The sequence below is a fragment of the Serinus canaria genome, chromosome 4, assembly GCF_022539315.1.
Source record: "Serinus canaria isolate serCan28SL12 chromosome 4, serCan2020, whole genome shotgun sequence".
Lineage (NCBI taxonomy): Eukaryota > Metazoa > Chordata > Aves > Passeriformes > Fringillidae > Serinus > Serinus canaria.
In genome coordinates, this window is record NC_066317.1 from 19,994,642 (window position 1) to 20,013,294 (window position 18,653).

Here is an 18,653-nt window from a genome sequence, read left to right on the forward strand (position 1 = left end):
TGATTTTGACTTCAACCACACAGTTTTACCCATTATATGATTTAATTACTCGGGATCCTGAACAATCCTCAGAGTGTGCGAGTCTCAGGAACTTTAGAATGAAGGGGTTAAAGTAGAAAGAATTTATTTTATCATTTGCATAAAACTAGACATATTTGTAGCACTTCAAATAATCTTGTTGGTATTTAAAGTGCCAAAAATTTCTAACATCTCTGATTAGATTGAATCTAATTTTCCTGATTTAGATATTAAATAGAAGCTGTAATTAGTATCTGATTCTCTTATGGAACTTTATTTTTAGGGCATGCATGTATTTAATTCACGGTTAAACTATCCTACAAGTGTTTAGTAATACTGATATTTTGGCAGTGTCTGGAGAGTGAGGTTTTGGTGATGAATCTCTAAAATAGCCTAAATGCCTAAAATACCATTTCTTTCCAGTTCATGGTATTTTGGAGCTCTAGACAGAAGACTCAGCTTGGTGACAGTGATGCACTTCCAGGACTAGCCCTGTTGAATTACTCTTGTGTACTGTTTGATTATAAGCTATTGCATGGCTATTTCTTCATAATTTGAAGCATCTCAGTAGACTGGTACTGGAGGAGGACAGCACCAAATTCTCTAATATTCTCTAGTTAGTTGATCTCTGCTGGTGATGCAGGCAGGGCATTTTTTCTCCTCTGCAGACTGAACTTTGTTTTCCTAATACTGCTGTTTGTGGCAGCCCCCAAGGGCAGGGAGCAGGGGAAGTCTTTAGGTCAGAACAAAAGATCTGAGTAGCCAAGCTGCTGTGAAAGTCTAATTGGAAGCTTTCTCAACTATGTCTCATGCAGACACATAAGGAGCCTGTAACTTCAGGTCTGACCATTCCCCTGGAAAATGAGTAATTGTGACAAGCAAAGAAGGAACTTGGAGGAAATCTGAGGAATTCCATTAGAGGCTGCATCTAGGAGAGACCACCTTGAGTAGTCTAATGGGAGAAATATTTTCTGGTGGATTTTAACCACAAATGCCCTACTAAACCTGAGGAACCTTTAGTTTTTTGAAGAACTGGGTTGCTGATTTCCTTTCTTTTTCTCTTTCCCCTTTCCCATAGTGTGTGTTTCAGCTAATGTCTGTTGAGTTGACTCTAGGGCAGTTTCCTTCTCCCCTAACAGAGCAGTTGGGGGTGTGGGAGGCTTGCATGCCAGGAGGGAGGGAAGACTGTCCTGCTGAGTGTCCTCTGGGACAGCAGGTCAGAGCGACTGCGGGAGGGGAGAGTCACCTTAGGCAACTGCTGGCTTAGCTCCTGAAAACAGATTGAGAGTCTGCAGTGGTGACTAGGGGTGAGGCAGTGAGGACTCAGTGAGGCTGAAGGGACTTTCCTCAGGTCCAGAAGGCCCTGATCTGGCTTGTGAAGTCAGTGAATGATTTTCGTTTTTAAGCATAAACTTTGGAGTTTTAGTTAAAACCATTCAAAAGAGCAACAGGAATGAAAAAGTCAAGCGTGCCTGTGGAACAGTGCTGGAAAAAGCCCTTCCAAAGGCTTGGGCCAGCTAGAGGCAGCATAACAAAGTGAAGAGTACCCAGACATTTCAGTTTGGTAGACCATAAATATATTACAGACCAGGTAGTAAACTCGGCATTTTGCTAGTCAAATCTTCCTTCCTAAGTCATTCTTAAAGAAGGATTTGCCCAGAGTGAGCCAGAAAGCTCTACAGGAGCGGTTTGCTGGGGCAAATTTACTAAACACAGCCAGTTGTGTGAGATGAGACCAGGCAGTATCATTGCAACAGCTGTATATGTGGCTTTTGTTTTGCTTTTGAGCAAAATAAATAGTTGTGAAGTTTAGAACAACATTAAGACTTTTTTATGAGTGAACTTCACAAGCTTTACTTAGATACATCGAGCTACATAGTATGGATAGCACAGCTTTGAGTTTCACAAAAGAAAACAATCTCCTTCCCACCTTTCTTATCCTCAGTTGTCCTCCAACAACCCTTGCCTGAAGGAAGAATTTTGGATGATGGTCACCATGGTCTCATTGTCCTATATGGATTTTAGTGTCAAAGTCTTTTAAGAAAGATTAGAACAGAGTGTGATGGTTGAATAGCCAAATTAGGAAAATTTCCAAAAGTATTTGTAGATTTGTTTTCAAATGGGCTGTTGTGTGCCCATTCTTTCTCCTGTCTTAGTACTTTAAGAAATGCAATGAGCACAGCTCAGGAAGAGGTTTAATGAACATTAAGGGAAAGCCAGTAGGGATCTACCTGACATAAAGTTTCTGTGAGATAAATGGAACAGTTACTTGTGTATCTTTTTCCACTTACCAATTAACATCTTGCTTGCCTTCTGCTTTTTCTAGATATCCGTGGAATACAAGAATTTTTAGACAAAGTATCTCAACAGGGAATGGATGTGGCATTGCAGAAAGTAGAGAACAACATCAATAAAATGATCACGGGGCTCTTTGCCTCTATGAGAATAGAAGAACTGAACCGCTACCGGGATACCCTGAGACGGGCCATTCTCATCATGAACCCTTCCACAGCCAAATCATTCCTGACAGAGGTATGTCTTTTAATCACATTAAAATGGTCTTGTGTTGCTGACCAAGACCACAGCGGCCTGTCAAAAAAATTTAGTTTATTTGACTTCATAATGGTAATAAAAATAAACCCAGGTAAGCCCCCCCAAGTAAAATTTTAAATATTCTCTATTCACATATCAGCATGCAAGGGTGTTTATTCTTGTTCCTAAATGTGCATGTACATGTAAAGAGAGAACATATAAAACCTCATCCTGCATGAGTAAACGCATTTAGGAAATATGAAGAAGAATTACCCCTCAGGGTTCTGTTTGAGCTCAAAGGTACTGTATTCCTATTGTGACTACTGAAATATTTACAACTGAAAGTTCTAGTATTTAGAGAAGTGATCTGTATTTGTGGATAAAATGTCTTTATCTAATCAAAATTCTATTATTTTACATAAAATGATGTTGATAATGTTCTCTTTTGTGTCACTGAATGGTAGTGAGAAGTAGTGGAATACATGGAAGATTTGATTTGCATGAAGAATTTGAGATGATAGTCTAAAGTCATGGTTTCAAGTAATATGGACCAGATTTTCAAAAGTTTCTTAGGGATTTAGAGACAGAAGACCTGCACATTGCATTTGTTGTACAACTATAAGTTGTGCAGTCTTTTTAAATGAGTGGCCTGCTTTTTTTTTCAAGGCACTGTGCTGTTTCACATGTGGTTTTGCATGAATGTATATTCTTTATCATCAACCAAAGCTTTAAAATCTCTGTTTTGTTCCATAGAAATGCACTTTCTCTCTTCATTAATTTCTCTTTGGATCTGTTCCTAACTTGCATTACTTTTCTTCTATACTTTGCTATTACCTTGGTCTTTAGAAATTAAAGCTTAAAACCAATTTTTGTATAAAAAGTACTGTGTATCCAGTCTCAAGTGAATGCATTTTAGAAACATTAGCTAGAAGTTGGCTTTCTTGGTTTCTTTTTCAAAATTTTGTCTGCCCTTGGTTTGTTTTGGCTGGGTGTTTCACTGTCCTTGTTACACACTTGAAGCTTGCTAATTCTGAGTAATGAGGGTCTGCTGCTCTGTCTTAATGTGTTCAGTGCTTCATAAGGTTTAAACAATTTTTGGGCATATTTAGATTGTTCTGCAGTGTTTTCATCACCCATGCCACAAGTGTTTTATTTTTTGGTAAGATGTGTTATGAGATATTTCACATTGCAACTTGAAAGAAGAATGGTTGGGGGCTTGAACTACTATAACTCTGCAAAACAAAACTCCTGCATTGTTCTTACAGAGAAACATTATTTAAAAAAAATACATTTTATCCTTTTTTTTTTTTTTACGTACTTGGGAATTGTAACAAAGTCAGTGTCATCTTTTGAAGGTGTTGTCAAGAAAGTAAACAATTTACTTCAGAGTTCTTACTTTGGCACTGGCCACTCAAGACTCCAAAAATCAAAAGACCAGTAAAAAACCCAACTAAACCAAATCCTCAATCCTGCTCCCTCCAAATAATTCCTATACTAAACACCAAAAATTTTTGAAAAACAAGAGAATCCCAATGTTTCTCCTTTTCTGGAGTCTGTAGGTCTGCCAGGGAAGGTCAATATCTTCTTCTGCAACTGTGGTTCAAGGAAAGACTCTCACATCAGCTCCATATTGCAGCTTTTTTCCAGGACAGCAGCATTTATTTGGAGTATATGTGACTGGTAAATGTATAGCAGGAGCCTCTTAATAAGAAGAGTTATTCAAATAGAAATGTGATTATTGCCATAGCTTATTTATGTTAGTGACAGGAAATGGGCTAAACAAGTGAGCTCCAATACAAAGTCTTTGCACAAGAAGTTTGCAGGGATTGCTTTTCCAATGGTGTTATTTTGAGTCAAACCAGCAGCTGTTCTATAGGGGAAAAGAAATTATAAAGCTCTATGGGCTGCCAATGGGCAGAGATATTCCTAAACAGTTTAATGATCGTGCTGATTCCAAAACCTGTGCCTTGTGCATGATCAGTGTAGCTGGGAAGTTCAGCGTAACCTGGTGGATTTAGCATGTAATCCTTATGATTATAATAAGAAAAATCTGCCTATGCAGAAAAACCCTTGAGCTTTTTCTGCCCAGTAGAAGATTTTGGCTGCCTCACTGGATTCAGTTGTCTGCTTCTCTCCCCAGACCTCACAAAATCTCTGCTGCTTGGTCCCTTCTGAGATGACTGCTGTGGCTGAACCCTGTCATTGTTTAGCTGAGAAGAGGGTTCATTCACTCTGCAACAGCTGTAGTAAGCGTGGTCTTGATTACTATGCAAGTAACAACTATTGCAGAGTAAATAGTCAGACACTGGCCTGTGTAAATAAGCAGTCTGTAAACTGGAGTTTGCTTGTGTAGAATTTATCTTTGTTCAGACTCTTTGAAATTCTGTGTTTGAAATCTTTTTCTTCTTCTTTTTTTTTTTTTTTAAGCAGTATTGCTTTTTTATGTTAGGTGCTTCTTTCTCTCCATCTCTTCTATCTCAAGAGCTTGCAGAGAAGAAACCTGTACTTATACTCTTAATAAAATGGAGATTAGGAGGTAGATACACTTCTCTGGCTGTGGAAATAAAAGCCTACCTTCTCTTTAAACACTGTGTATTAATTTGCCCTCCATGCAGCATGGAAAGGCATGAAGCTCTGGGAGCAAGTATCACAGCATTTCTCCTTTCTGGCTAAAGGATTATTGTGAAGTGAGAGGGAGGGGCCAGCCAGACTCCCAAATATCCTTGGTTGCTTTGAGCTGGAGGTGGAGGAGCAGAGGGAAAAAAATTCTTCCGGAAAGTGGAATTCACTGGAGTGAAGGAGTGTAGAGGTACGGAGCTATCAGAGACTGACACCTCTCCACAGATGAGTTTGTGGCGGCATCTGGGAAAATACTTTGCCAAAAATATGCTGGTGACTTGTTCAGGTTTTTTTTTTCCTGATGCAGTTCTTTTCTACTCTCAAGTAGCTGCCCAGGTCCCACAGGTGAAGCAAAATTTTCCCACTGAGACTTTAATGATTACAAAATATGCTTCTGACTTCCACAAAATTTGCTATGCTATCTGATAGCACCAGTGATGGATCTGAACTGAGTGCCAGTTTTTTGCCTTATGTTTTGGGGTGGGGATTTTATTTGCTCATGTTCTTCTGATTTGGGATAATTATGATGGATAGGAAAAGCCATGTAAGGGAAAAATAAGATGTCCTTAAATTAGATGTCTTTGCCAGCTCAGTATGACAACAAAAATCAAGGGCTTCAAAAGCCAAGTTTGAGGAGACTGGGTAGGAGCAGGATCAGGCCAAGAAAGGTTCTGGGGATTACAAAGCAAGTTTGAGAATCAAGACTTTGGGAAGCAATACTTTGGACAGATGTCCTCCACTGAGCCAAAAAGCTGTCAGTACAACTCTGCTTTCAGTTTTTTTTCTCTGTAGCTGAGGAAGCTACCTTATCACTTGAGTACAGAAATGTGAATGTGTTCTTCTGTGTTGTGACTTCAGGGCTCATACCAGGACTACAAAGAAGGGACAATGCAGCTAATTCATTCCTTTCTTTATAGAGAAAAACTTCACACATTGAAAATCCAGTAAGCCATGTGTGAAAGAGCCCTAGCATCAGCCAGGGATTTTGATGGAGTTTTGACAGGCAAGTTCTGGAAGGCCTTGGTGTAGGTGCTGAAGAAACTGCTGCCTCCAGCCTCTCCTCAGAGGAGGGGTTACCAGCCCAGCAACCACAGCCAGTGTGGTTGTCTATCTTCCTGCCCCTTGCAAAGTCCCTTCTTGTGCTTCTGCTGCAGGGGTTAGTGTTAGTGGCCTCTTACAAAGAGAGGTGAGAACATTTTTTGGCTGTGCCAGCAAGATCCAGCAGTCTACCTAGGAAGATTCCCAGAGCTTTGGCAATGTGTATAAGCCAACAAAGCTCTTTGAGGCTTGGCAACCTCAAGCCATCAATGCAGTGAGCATGGACCCTTCCCAGGTTGGAGAGTACTACTCCTCACCTCACTCTGCCCTGCATGCTTTGTGTAAATGAAAATATTTCCTATTTATTATTGCCAAGGTTCCACTCTGCACCCCACTGAACCCCATCATAGGCAGACTTCAGGCATGCTGGAGATATTAGAAATGTTTACTGTTAAACATCTATTAAAAGTTAAACCCATCTGCATGACAGAACTGGGTTATATTTATTGAAAAGGTGTATTCAACAAAAACAGCTGCTGCCAAATCTTTGAGTTGCAGCCAATAAGTCTTGTATGCTGGCCTGTGTGTATGTACTACGTTTATTGCACTAGCTTCTATAGGTACTGTTTTGCTTGTTTATATTTCTTTTCAAAGAAAATGAAAATCATGTAGCTTTTGGTATTAGTATAATCTACTACTCATGATTTTGAAAATAAATTTCCTTTTTTCTATCCCAGGCTAATGTGGGACAGTATTAAAGTAAGATTACCTTGGATGAAAAGAAGCTACACTGCTACTTTCATGAATAAAAGAACTCTATAAATGAAATGGTAAAATATACATGGAAAATAGAATTAAGCCTATAAATTAAGTACTGAGGAGTTCTTGCCATGTTGTGGGCAAGTGGAAAAAAAGAACAGACTGTTTAAAGAGCAAATGTAATTTAAATTGCCTCATGTAATTGAACTTTCGACATGCTTTTACTCATCGTTACTGTGAATAGAATGAGAAGTAACATTTATTCTGTGGAACTAGATTATTCCTGATAGCAAAAGCCCTGATTTTTATTATATTTGATTGTTGTCTCTCTGTTGAAAATAACAGTTAATTTTAAATGTAGTTATTCGAAAAAATACAGGGGCTTTTCATGTAGTGACATAGTTGTTGTTTTACCAGATATTAGATCTAATCATGAAGCAAATTGTCAATCTTTGAGATCCAAACCAGGGATTTGCTTTAGTGTTACATAGTGCTCTAACTAGGTTTATTTCTTTATTCAGCTTATTTACTGAGAATTAGGAAAATTTATTCAACTCTTCCAAAAGGTTCATTCAGCCTTGGAGTGTCTAAAGCTCATGGCAACTTAGTGTTTTCTTTTTTCTTTTCTTTTTCCCCTTTTTAAAAAAATCTTATTTCATGATGGTTTTCTTTTTTATTTTACATGTATCCTAATGAAGACTAGGACAGAAATTAGCTGTTTATTTTTCTGTTCCTTTTTTTATTAATAAGCAAAGTGATTCTGTCTTTAGTCAAAAGCATGATATATAGCTATGAGGTGAAGTGAATGAAGCTGAAAATAGGAATTAAGAATCTGATGCACTTGTGTGCTACTTCCACTGAAATCTGCAGTAAAAATTCGGATGTTTCCAGTGGGAGCAGATAACAATGATTTTTGTTCAGGTAGACAGAAAAGACGCATAGCAGGGAGAGGTAGAAGACTCTGGACAACTATTGAGTTCACATAATTCTGATAATCTGTTGAGTGTGGAGGGACCCACAGAGGTCATCAAATCCAACTTCTGGGCCTGCATGGGACTCACCAAGTCAGACCATGTGCCCGAGCATGTTGACTAAATGCTTCTTCGTCTCTGCCAGGCTGGTGCTATGATTGGTTCCCTGAGGAGCCTGTGCCAGTGCCCAACCACGCTCTGGGTGAAGAACCTTTTCCTGATATCCAACCTAAACCTCCCCTGACACAACTTCAGGCCATTCCCTTGGGTTCTGCCACTGCTACCACAGAGAAGAGATCAGTGCCTTCCTCTCCTGTTCCCCCCATGAGGAAGCTGTAGACTGCAGTGAGGTGTCCCTTCAGTCTCCCCCAGGCTGAACAGGCCATATCACCTCAGTCTCTCCCCATGTGGCTTCTTCCCAAGGCTCTTCATGACCTTCATAGCCCTCCTTTGGATGCTCTCTAATGGCTTAACATGTTCTTCTATTTCTCCCGTGCCCGGCTGCCGATGCTCTGCCTGATGACCCCCGGACGAGGCTGGCCCTCCTGGCTACCAGGGCACTGCTGGCCCATGTTCAACCCTCAGGTCCCTTTCCATGGCACTGCCTTCCAGCCTCTCATTCCCCAGTCTGTCCGTAGATCCAGGGCTGCCCCATCCCAGGTGCAGAATCCTGCACTTTCCCTTGTTGAGGTTCACATGTTTGGTCATTGCCCAGCCCTCTGATTCATCAGGGTCTCTCTGCAGGGCCTCTCTGCCTTCGAGGGAGCCAACATCTCCTTGCATTGCTTGCTAACTTCCCTAGTCTCCCTTCCAGTGCTACATCCAAGTCATTCCTGAAGATGTTGAAGAGTCCATGGCCTGAGATGGAGCCCTGCATAACCCCCCTGGTGACTGTCACCAGTCTGATGTCACCCCATTCACTGTGACCCTTGTGCCTGACCAGTGAGCCAGCTGCTCACCCAACACACCATGTGTTTATCCAGCTCTGGGCTAGACATTTTATGCAGAAGCATACTGGGAGAGATAGCATTGAAATCTTTACTGAAATCCAAAAATATTGGCTTGCCTTGGTGTGTGTGCCACAAGCAGCAAATAGGTTTACAAACAGGCATCAGATTTGGACTTAGGAAATCCAGAGGAGGATTTTCTTCTTCTGCTGTGTGTGTGTCTCCATACCTGTGTACAGTGTATATGAGCTAAAAAGTAACATTCCTTTGTGTACATGCAAACGTTTTCTGCAATGATAAAAGCTATTCATCTGCCACCTAAAACCCACACACTGTTTTATGTTTTCAAATTAACTCTACTACCCAAACAGTTTCTTCTTGTCAAAGTAAAACGGAGTTTGGATGAGCAAGGATTTGCTCCGTTGAATTGGGCAATTGAACTGGTCCAGTGATGGACTGGAAAAATAGTCAGGTTTCATGGGAAGCCTGCTGGATTTCCAGTTAGGCTGAGGAGTGACTTGATGGTTTGTCCCATGTGTAAGTACATCACAATGTGATAGCTGGTTGGTATTTTCCCATAAGCTAATGAAAAGAGTAATTCTTTATCGCATTTACTGATGCATGATGCTTATGATGCCTTAGATATGCAGCATAATTTACTTCAGAAATTTTCAGTTTTGTCTTTGTCCAAGTTTGTTCATGATCACTGGGAATTTTTAAACCATCCTAACTACATAAAACACAAGTCTGAAGTCTCTAAAGGCAAGAGTATTTCAGGCAGTTCCCCTTTAGAGGGAAAGTGAAGAATCAGAGGGGGCATATGAACCTACTGCTATTTTGGTCTCCTTTTCCTATAATTTTACCACGAGTGTGTATGTTGATTGGCTTTTATCTAGAAGTGATGGCCTTCAGAGGCCAAAATCAGATTTTTCAGTCAAAGACTGTATGCTCCTGTTTTTTCCCTTGTAAGTAAGCTGAGTGCTCTCATCTTTGAGGTCATCTTTCTCACCTTAGTGTTTGAGCTTTTAGGCCTGCAGTATCCTGGAGAGCATATTTGCCTTTTTTGAGTCCATTCTCTACCATTGCTTGCAATTGAATAAATCCTATTCAGTGTACTCCCCTGCAATTTGTTCTTGTTGTTAATTACAATGTTGAAAAATGTATATATTTTTTTCCTTCTTTCTCTAGCATTAAGCAAAGAATTCATAGCTGCAAATTGAAATACAGGCTTAAAGGATTTTTTTTTTATTTTGTAGGATCTTAGAAATCTCTAGTAAAGGGATGTTCAAAAATATGTTTAGAATGTCGAACCACTTAAACCACCCTTTAAGTGGCCTCTCCGACTTTTTTTTTAACCTGCAAGAAGGGGTCTTGGATTTTACATTTTACATTTTAGATTTTACATTTCAGTGGAAATCTGAGCAAATTCTTGATTTATGGTGTAGTCCAATTCCTTGCCTTTTTATGCTATTCCATCCTTGAATATAGGGCATCCAGCTGATGGCTGAATGACCAGATGAGAAAATGACTGTGTTTTTTTTACTATCAATAGAGTGACATTGGCTTAGATTTTATATGCACTTGCTTACCATAAGGTGAAAGTTCAAGGATAAAACATTGTACTTACAAAACAATGAAAAAGAAAAGTCTCAGTGATAAAATAAGTCAGCTTCAAAGGGATTTGTATCATTTGCATCACAATGAAACTGCAACCTGAAGCAATCTTTTCTGTTTGTGTCTTTTCAGGCATAGTAGAATTGACTTTTGCAATGTACTGTTGGGGTTCTTGGGACAGAATGCAGTGCCTGCTGCAGCCAAGGCTATTTTGGTATCTAAAACAAAGCAAAACCAGTTTGGGAAATCTATCCCAACACAGAGGGTCTACACTTAGAAGAACAGGAGCTGGGGGCCGTCTGCAGGTCCTTTGCAGTGATATGAAGTCTAGAACTAAGGCTGTGCCTCTCTGTTACTGAGAGGTAAGGCTCAGTATCAGTAGCCTGGAGCTCAGCTGGCACATTTGTGGTGTTGGCTGTGAAAGTTGGTTTTTCTTTTGATTAGGGTTGCTGATAGCAGCAGCTGAGGAGGAGCAGCATATGGATATATTTATCCTTCAGTCAGCCATGCCTCACATGTGACAAGTCAGGCCTGACTGATGTCACCAGTCTGGTGATACCAGTATACCTTGTGAATTCTACCATGGTTCTCTAGGCTTTTACAGCTCAGTGTGGTATTGGTGGCATAAGGAGACACTCACTGAAGTGTGTGTGCAAGGCCAGTATGTACCAGAGCACTTGTGTGATTTACAGCAAAAGGAATCACACCTTGTGTCTGCATTTTAACTCTTCCAGTATTTTCTTCATTCTGGCTGTATGGTGTTTGGTGATGTGGCCTGTATGACAGATAGATATTCCCATTCCATCCTGTGTCACACTGTAGCACAGTTGTGAGATACATACCAGATCTACCTCTCTAGTGACAGCAACAAAAGTTGTAGTGTATTGTTTTTTCTATAAAAACAAAGCTTTTTTGATAAAACATACTCACATTATAGAGGTGTATGCAGGACTATATGACTTAATTGATCTGTGCCTTGTTGTCAGTACAGATATTTATGCCATCAGAATTTGGGTAGTTATATAGAATTTTTTGGAATACAATAAGAAAGGAACCCCCCACTGTATGTAAGCTCTGACCAGTATTTTGTATTGAAGGCAATAGTTAAACTGCTAGTGTGTTTGAGAGAAAAGAAGGGGAGCTTTAGTGATTAAGTACTGAGTTGAAGATGTATTATGTACTTTATGAGAATCTCATAATATTTGCTGTTGTGCAAACAACTGTTTGGTTATGCTCTCCTATAATTGCTTTCTGTTTCTCTACATGGCTTTCAAAGACTCAGTAATGGACATTCTCTTCTTTGGGATCTTGCTGGGTATGCTGTTTCTGGACTAAAACAAATAACTGAGGGGCTGACCTCCCATGATCTTCCAAGATGTAATAATTATTTTCTTATTCAATTTGTGTTGGCTATTCTTTGTTCTGCTTTCTTAAATTGCTATTATACTTAATTATATACTCCTGTTGTCATACCAGGGACTTTAATTGGATGTGATAGTCTTGGTTACTGCTTATCCTTCCTCCCTGCTTTTATAGCCTCACTATAAACATCTCTGTTGTGTTCCTCTTGAGAGACAAATGTCTTCCCAAGGAGAGTAAATTGCTTCAGCCAGCCAAACAGAGTAAATAAATTTAAAAAAAAAAGAAAGCAAGTGAGCACATTAATGCAACAAAGCTATTACACACACATTGGTGGAGACAGACAGTGTTTTAAAGAGTGTATTTTCTACATTACTGAGGGTGGCTGATTCTTGTGTTATAAAAAGCCCACTCAACATCTGCAAAACTAATATGCAATTGATTGCCATGGGATGAGTGTCTCTTTGAAATGAAATGACAGCTAGAGAGGATTAGCTTATAGTGGAGATAAGATCTGACAAAACTATTTCTAATCCAATCCTTTCTACAAGGTGGTGTTGCCTGATTGGCAGGACTTTCTGCCTCCTTCCTTCTCACCAGAAGACAGAGGTATAGTCATTGCATTAGTTTACCTTGGTTTCCAGAAAATAGAACTGATTTCATAGCTACCATCAAAATTCAGTGTTGAACATTTCTAACCCCAAAACACAGGTAATTTACTCACAGTCAATTATTATATAATTCTTTTTGCCCTTCAGTTAAACTGAAATGAAAACTAGTAGTCATTATTTCTTCTGATAATATTTCCTGTGACACTGAAGAAGCTCTCATTAGTTTGTTTGAAATAAAGGTTGAAGTTTATACCCTATCACTCCTTTCACAGTTTGCTAGGAGTTTTCTTGATAAATTTTGCTGAGCAAGACCTCCCGTGTTTTTTCTCCTTTTTTCAGATTGTGTGTGGTAGTTTTATTATGGCTGTAATGCTTTTGCCACATATACTTGTAATCCTTGTGTTGAAATAAATTCTTTCCTTTAACATTTGGTCAACCAGATTAGATATTTATCTGTAAATAGATTAACACCACATTAATAAAAATGCTTGGTCCACCACTAGAAACAATGGCTGCAATGATGGGTACCTGATTCAGGTTGCTTTTGTAGACACTTCATAATCAGCAGTAATATTTTTAAAGACTGTTCTAAGAGAATTTATTCTATTTTGGAAGCACTTACCCAGCTAGCTCATTTTATGGTTTCTACAGTTTCAACATGAGTTGGGGACTGCTGATGTCAAGAGCTAATTTTAGATTTACACATTATAAGTTTCTCACCTCCCCACATAATTTTCCCCTAGTTAGGACTTCTGCTCTTTAGCTTATTTTTAAATAATTTTTAAAGATTCAGGAGTTTTTTATTCCAGATATTCTTTTTTTAAATGGAATATTAAATAGTGATGCAATTCATCTGCAAATTTCCATAAATGAAAGTAACAGCTGCTTCTGCTGATTGTGAGAATAGGTGTAAAAAGTATCACTTTTGAGTTTGCAAAAACATGCTTTCTGCTGGTTTCCTGGGTCATCCACAGCAAGGGCCCTCTTTTTAAGTAAGAGCCCTGTGCTTCCTGGGGGCTGTGCTTGTTTTGTCTCCTCTTACAAGTGACCAGGCAGTCGTGCTGAGAAGGACTTGGGGGTGCTGAAGGATTGGACACGATCCAGCCATGTGCATTCACAGGCCAGGATGGGCCGCCCATCCAGCTGTGGATGCCCCATCCTTGGAAGTGTTCCAAGCCAGGCTGGATGGGGCTCTGAGCAGCTTGGTCTAGTGAAAGGTATCCCTGCCTATGTTAGGGGAGTTGGAACTAGATGATCTTTAAGGTCCCTTCCAACCCAAACCTTTCTGCAATTGCTGAGGAAGGAAATCAACATTTGTTTTTAGATAAATAAATATTTTGATCTTATGGAAGTTCCTGTATTTCAGAGCAAATAAAGAATCCCAGAATGGATCAGGTTGGAAGGAGCTGCTAGAGGATATCTAGCCCAACTTCCCTGGTCAGTTGGGGTCCATTAGTCACATTATTCAGGATTATGTCCAGATGGCTTTTGACTATCTGCAGAGAGAGAGACTCCATGACCTCTCCAGGTAACCTAGTCCAGAGTTCAGCCACCCTCACAGTAGAAAAAATTCTTTGTCACGTTCAAGAAGGAGCAGTAGGAGTTTATGGTGTCAGCACAAATTAAGAAATAGTTGCTGCACATGAGCACTAGAGGAAGAAAAGGAAATGAGCAAGATCATAGTATTGACCTGCTGTGTTAAAAGATGAAAGTAATCAGTTTTGTTTGGTCTCTTGTTCTTTATCTGGCTTCTGAGCCAGTGTTGCTTAGAACTTAGATGGACACAAATCCAAAGGAGATTAAATGAGGAGATAGATTTTGTCAACCTGCCTTAGGAATTCAGTAAATGAAGTTGCCTTGAAGAATGCTTTGCAGAAGACGTTCATTTAGTTATAAAGGCCCCAGGAGCCAAGGCTCCTTTTAACCCATCCTCAGGTAGCTGGAGACAGGCCAAGAGAAGGCCTTGAGGAAGGGCTTTAGCTTTGGGAAGTAGACTGATTCTCATCATGGAACTGGATGTTTCTTAATGGGACTTGTAGTGGAAAAATTTCCATAGGTTATTGCATATGTTATTCACTGTTTTTGCATTGGGCAAGAAGTGAGGTGTGCCAGGGGGAAAGCAGAGGAAGGAAGGAGGGAAATAGTTGTTTCAAATTGTCTCCAGATTCAATTAAGCAATGATTTAAGCACCTTCCCACAAACTCTAATTTAAAAAGTGGCCAGCAAAAATAACATGCTTGGCATTTTTAAGTGCTCTGAGAAATGAAAGCTTTTTATGTGCAATATCCTTAAAATAATTTCATTTCCTAGAGATGTATGTTGTATTGCAATTTTCCTCTCCCAGGAGAGAGTTGCTGTTAGGTCTAAAGAATACCTGTTTTATATCCCTTGTTGCTCTATGGTTCACCCTCATGGTAATGATGTAAATGCAGATCTGATTTGTGATTATCTTATTTTTTTTTAAATGTTTTACCTTAATTACAGTGGGGGAAATTAGTAGTATTATTATAAATAAAACCATGTTTTATTTATATACTATGTCACATATATTTATCTAACACATGTCTAAGCCAAAATCATGCTTGTAGAACAGAAATCAGGCTAGTAGTATGCTGCTGTACAATCAGTATTTAAAGAATAAAGCCTGTGGTTTCTATTCTGTAAATTGCTTAAATGTTAGTAAAACTTCATTGACTTTAAGATATCAGATCCTGACTGAAACCAGCTAAGGGGTTTTCTCCATTAAAACTTTTCAATTTTAATATGGTCTGTGCTTCTGAGATAGGCAGGCAGATTACCTGAGGGCCTCGACTCCAAAACATATTTCATAGAATTTCAAAGCTCTGGCACTTCATTCCAAGTTGGAATAAAACCAGATTTTCAAACATCTACATCCTCTGCAGAGTTCTGTGACCTTTCTTTTCATTCTGCTTTTCTTCTGTCTAGCTTTCAAATTTACTTCCAAGCCAAGCTCTTTGCATTTCAGCCTGTTGTACTGTGCTCATGGGTCTTCCAGCACAGAGAGAACATCGCTGCCTTTGCTGTGAAGCCATTTAGGTATCCCTACTGCCAGCTGCTCAGATTGAGCTGAATGTTCTTTTTCATTGTCCATTTAATCAATCTTCATTTTACTCTTGTTTAGAAAGTGGCTCCCAGCCTGCCATTTCTGAGGGTCCTAATGAGGCTTGCAGCAGGGAATGCAAGCAGACTGTCAAGCCAGTGCTCAAAGAGGACCCAGAGTGTCGAGCGCTGGCCTCAAGCTGGCTGACAGACTCGTGCAGGCTGAAGTGCACATTGAACAAGGGAGGAGGCAGAGCAGGGTGAGAGAACTCATAATGTGCTGCCACTTCCCCATCACAGCTGTCTGATCACACCTGAAGTTTGTGAAAAGACAAAACCCTTCCGACTGTATTCCCTAGCTTTGCCGTTGCTTATGGAGACGGAGATTTGAGGCTTGTATTCATTTTCAGAAAACAGTATTGAGAAAATATGAAATTAAGTGATTGCCTTTGTTTTAAAATTAGAATTTAATCTCATATTGCCATGGCTGTTCACTATCCTGCTTATATCAAGAAGCTAACTCAGAGGCTTTGCTGTCTATTGTCTGTCAGTGCAGTGACTTTCCCTGAGGTGTAACTGCTACTGTTTGCTCAAGGAATGTTTTGTGGTGTTTGTACAATACTAAAAGAGGTGCACATTCCCCAGGTTTTTGATATTTCTAATACATGTTGTAAAAAGTAGGGAAAAAGGTTTTGACTCAAGGGCATAATGCATTCGCTAGGGATAAGGAGAATAGAGACCTAGAATTCCCCTGTGAGAAAGCACTGGAGCTGCTTTCAGTTCTGACAAATACTTTGTTTGGATTGTGAAATAAATTCCACAGGATTAAATTTGCTGGGTTGAAAAATACCAATATGTAGTGCAGGGTGAGAAATACAATTTTTAGCCTGGTACAAATGTGCATCCCCTCACAGGAATAACAAGTAATATAACTTGATGAGAAATGCTGCTTTTCTGATTGAGCTACCCTGATGCAGAAAGAATTGAGAAAGTGGAAAGAGTCAATGAATACCAAGGAAAATTAATAATTGTTGAGGATCAAATAAAGTGAAAAGATTCAAAATAAATGTATTTCCACAGTTTGCTTGCATTCACAACACTTGATATAGTTTACGCTTCAATAGGACTCATAGAGCTTCCACTTAAAAACATTTTTCTCTTCTCTCTGCTTTTCTGTATACATTTACCTTTTTTTTTTTTTTTTTTTTTACCCCAAGGTAAGTGTAGTATACCGATTTTTCCTTTTACCACAATATTTTATGAAATTCCTTTCATATTTACCCTGGTAAATTTTCCATTAACAAGGTTCTTGAGATACCCTGCATATCAGTTTTTACTTAAAATTAGGTGTATCATTTCATCCTTCTTGCCTTGCACTCTTTGCAAGACTGCCATGAGAACATACATATGCTATGGCTAGGGTCTTTTTCCTTTTGAAGTTTTTTGTTAATCTCTTAGAACTACAGGGTTTGTAAAGCTCCAGGCAATTTATTTGTCTTCATCTCTTAACAGTGGCATCATTTGCAGACTCTCAGTCTTAAGTGATTATTGCAGGATTCCCTGATGTTTTGGATGGATCCCTTTCTGCACATTGCTGCCTTCTCTCCACATGTTGCTGGTGCTCATATGGACCCCAGCCAGCAGCTTTCCCTCACTGTGGGGGCCATCACCTACTGTCAGAGGGAAAATCTGCCTGCAACTCCCACTTACTTGGTATCTGACAAAAACATTTTCCCTGAGGGTGTTGTGGTTTTCAGGGGGTGGCTGAGTCAGGTTCTCATCATTTATTTGATGATCTGATGTTCACACAAAGTCCCATTTGCAGTTTGGGGGTTTTTAACCTTGCCAGGAGTTAATGCTTTGATGACTTAAGATGTCCTTCCTCCTTTAGCTTAGTTTAGTTTATTTTTTTCATTATTTTGTATCCAGTTCAGTCAATCTGACTGCAAGTCAAAGTGCTTAGGATTTGGAGATGATGAGCTCTTTGGCTTCTGTGCACATTTCTTGCTTGCTTGAGGCAGTCACACCTACTGCACTCAGTAATACTAAACTGGAACTTCTACCTTCTGGTTGCTTGAAAATTTTTGGTTTTCTGTGTTCCACCTCTAAAATGTGATGTTGGTTTTCATATACCCTAAATGAAGACCTAGAACCCCATAACCTCCTCACAGCTCATAGTTTATATCCACTACAGTCTGCTTCTCCTTTTCACGCTGACTTATGCTCATCCTGCAGTTTGCTTGGACCAGCACCTCTTCTTGCTCAAGGGTTTCACTTCTTCTGCTGATGGGTTTTGGAATTTTGGTTAACATGATGTATATACAAAATTACCAGATTTTCAGAAAATGCAGCACTTAGTGGTGATAGTTTGCTCCAATGAAGAAGATGCATGATGAATTTAGGACAAATAGAGCGTGAGATGTTTTCCACAAGAGCATTTTTCACACCAAAGAATATTTATGCAAATCAACAGAATTTATCTACTTTTACCCAATTAGTTGGGGTTTTTTCCACAAAAATGCTTCACTTTTTCTTTTTTATGACTTTTATCTGATTTTCCTAGTGGTGTTTATTTTTTCAAGGAGCTTTTATCCATGATAGCTGTAGGGTGGATTTGTTTCACACAACCCATTGCTGTTAATATCTTTTGTTCAGTGTGTGGCGCTTGATTCTTCTTTCACATTTGTGCATATTCTGCACAAAGATGTTCCTTTTTTCTACATTGATAATATATATTATGTTTTGCCATACTGGTAATTCCCATGGCTTGAAGTTCTCTGTTTATTAATGGTAACAAAGGTATAAATATAGTCACATCATCTCTTCCCTACAGGATAATCTAGGATGGAAAAGGAAGCTCTTTTCTTACTAATATTTTGATGGCAATAGTTACCAGTCAGCAAAATTTATCAACATCAGTAAATTCTTGCCGCTGAGAGGTTGTAAGTTTATCAATTGAATAGTTCTTACCCAAGCTTTCATCCTATGGATGACTCTCACAGTAGGGATGCTGGTGATTTGCAGTTGGGCATAATTATTTCCTGCTGTCTTCTCTAAGTCTGTAATGTCTGGAAAATTATGTTTGGGAACATAAATTCAGAATCTGCTCTGTACTAATGACTGCT

The 18,653-nt window shown here is 39.3% G+C and overlaps 1 protein-coding gene across 1 annotated transcript in view; it reads left to right on the forward strand.

Moving 5' to 3' along the window:
* Positions 1–18,653, forward strand: part of GRID2 (glutamate ionotropic receptor delta type subunit 2) — a 282,427-nt gene that overhangs the window by 13,534 nt on the left and 250,240 nt on the right. The window contains exon 2 of the mRNA XM_018907012.3: positions 2,345–2,550. Coding sequence (XP_018762557.1) covers positions 2,345–2,550 — 206 coding nt within the window. The remainder of the gene's footprint in view (positions 1–2,344; positions 2,551–18,653) is intronic.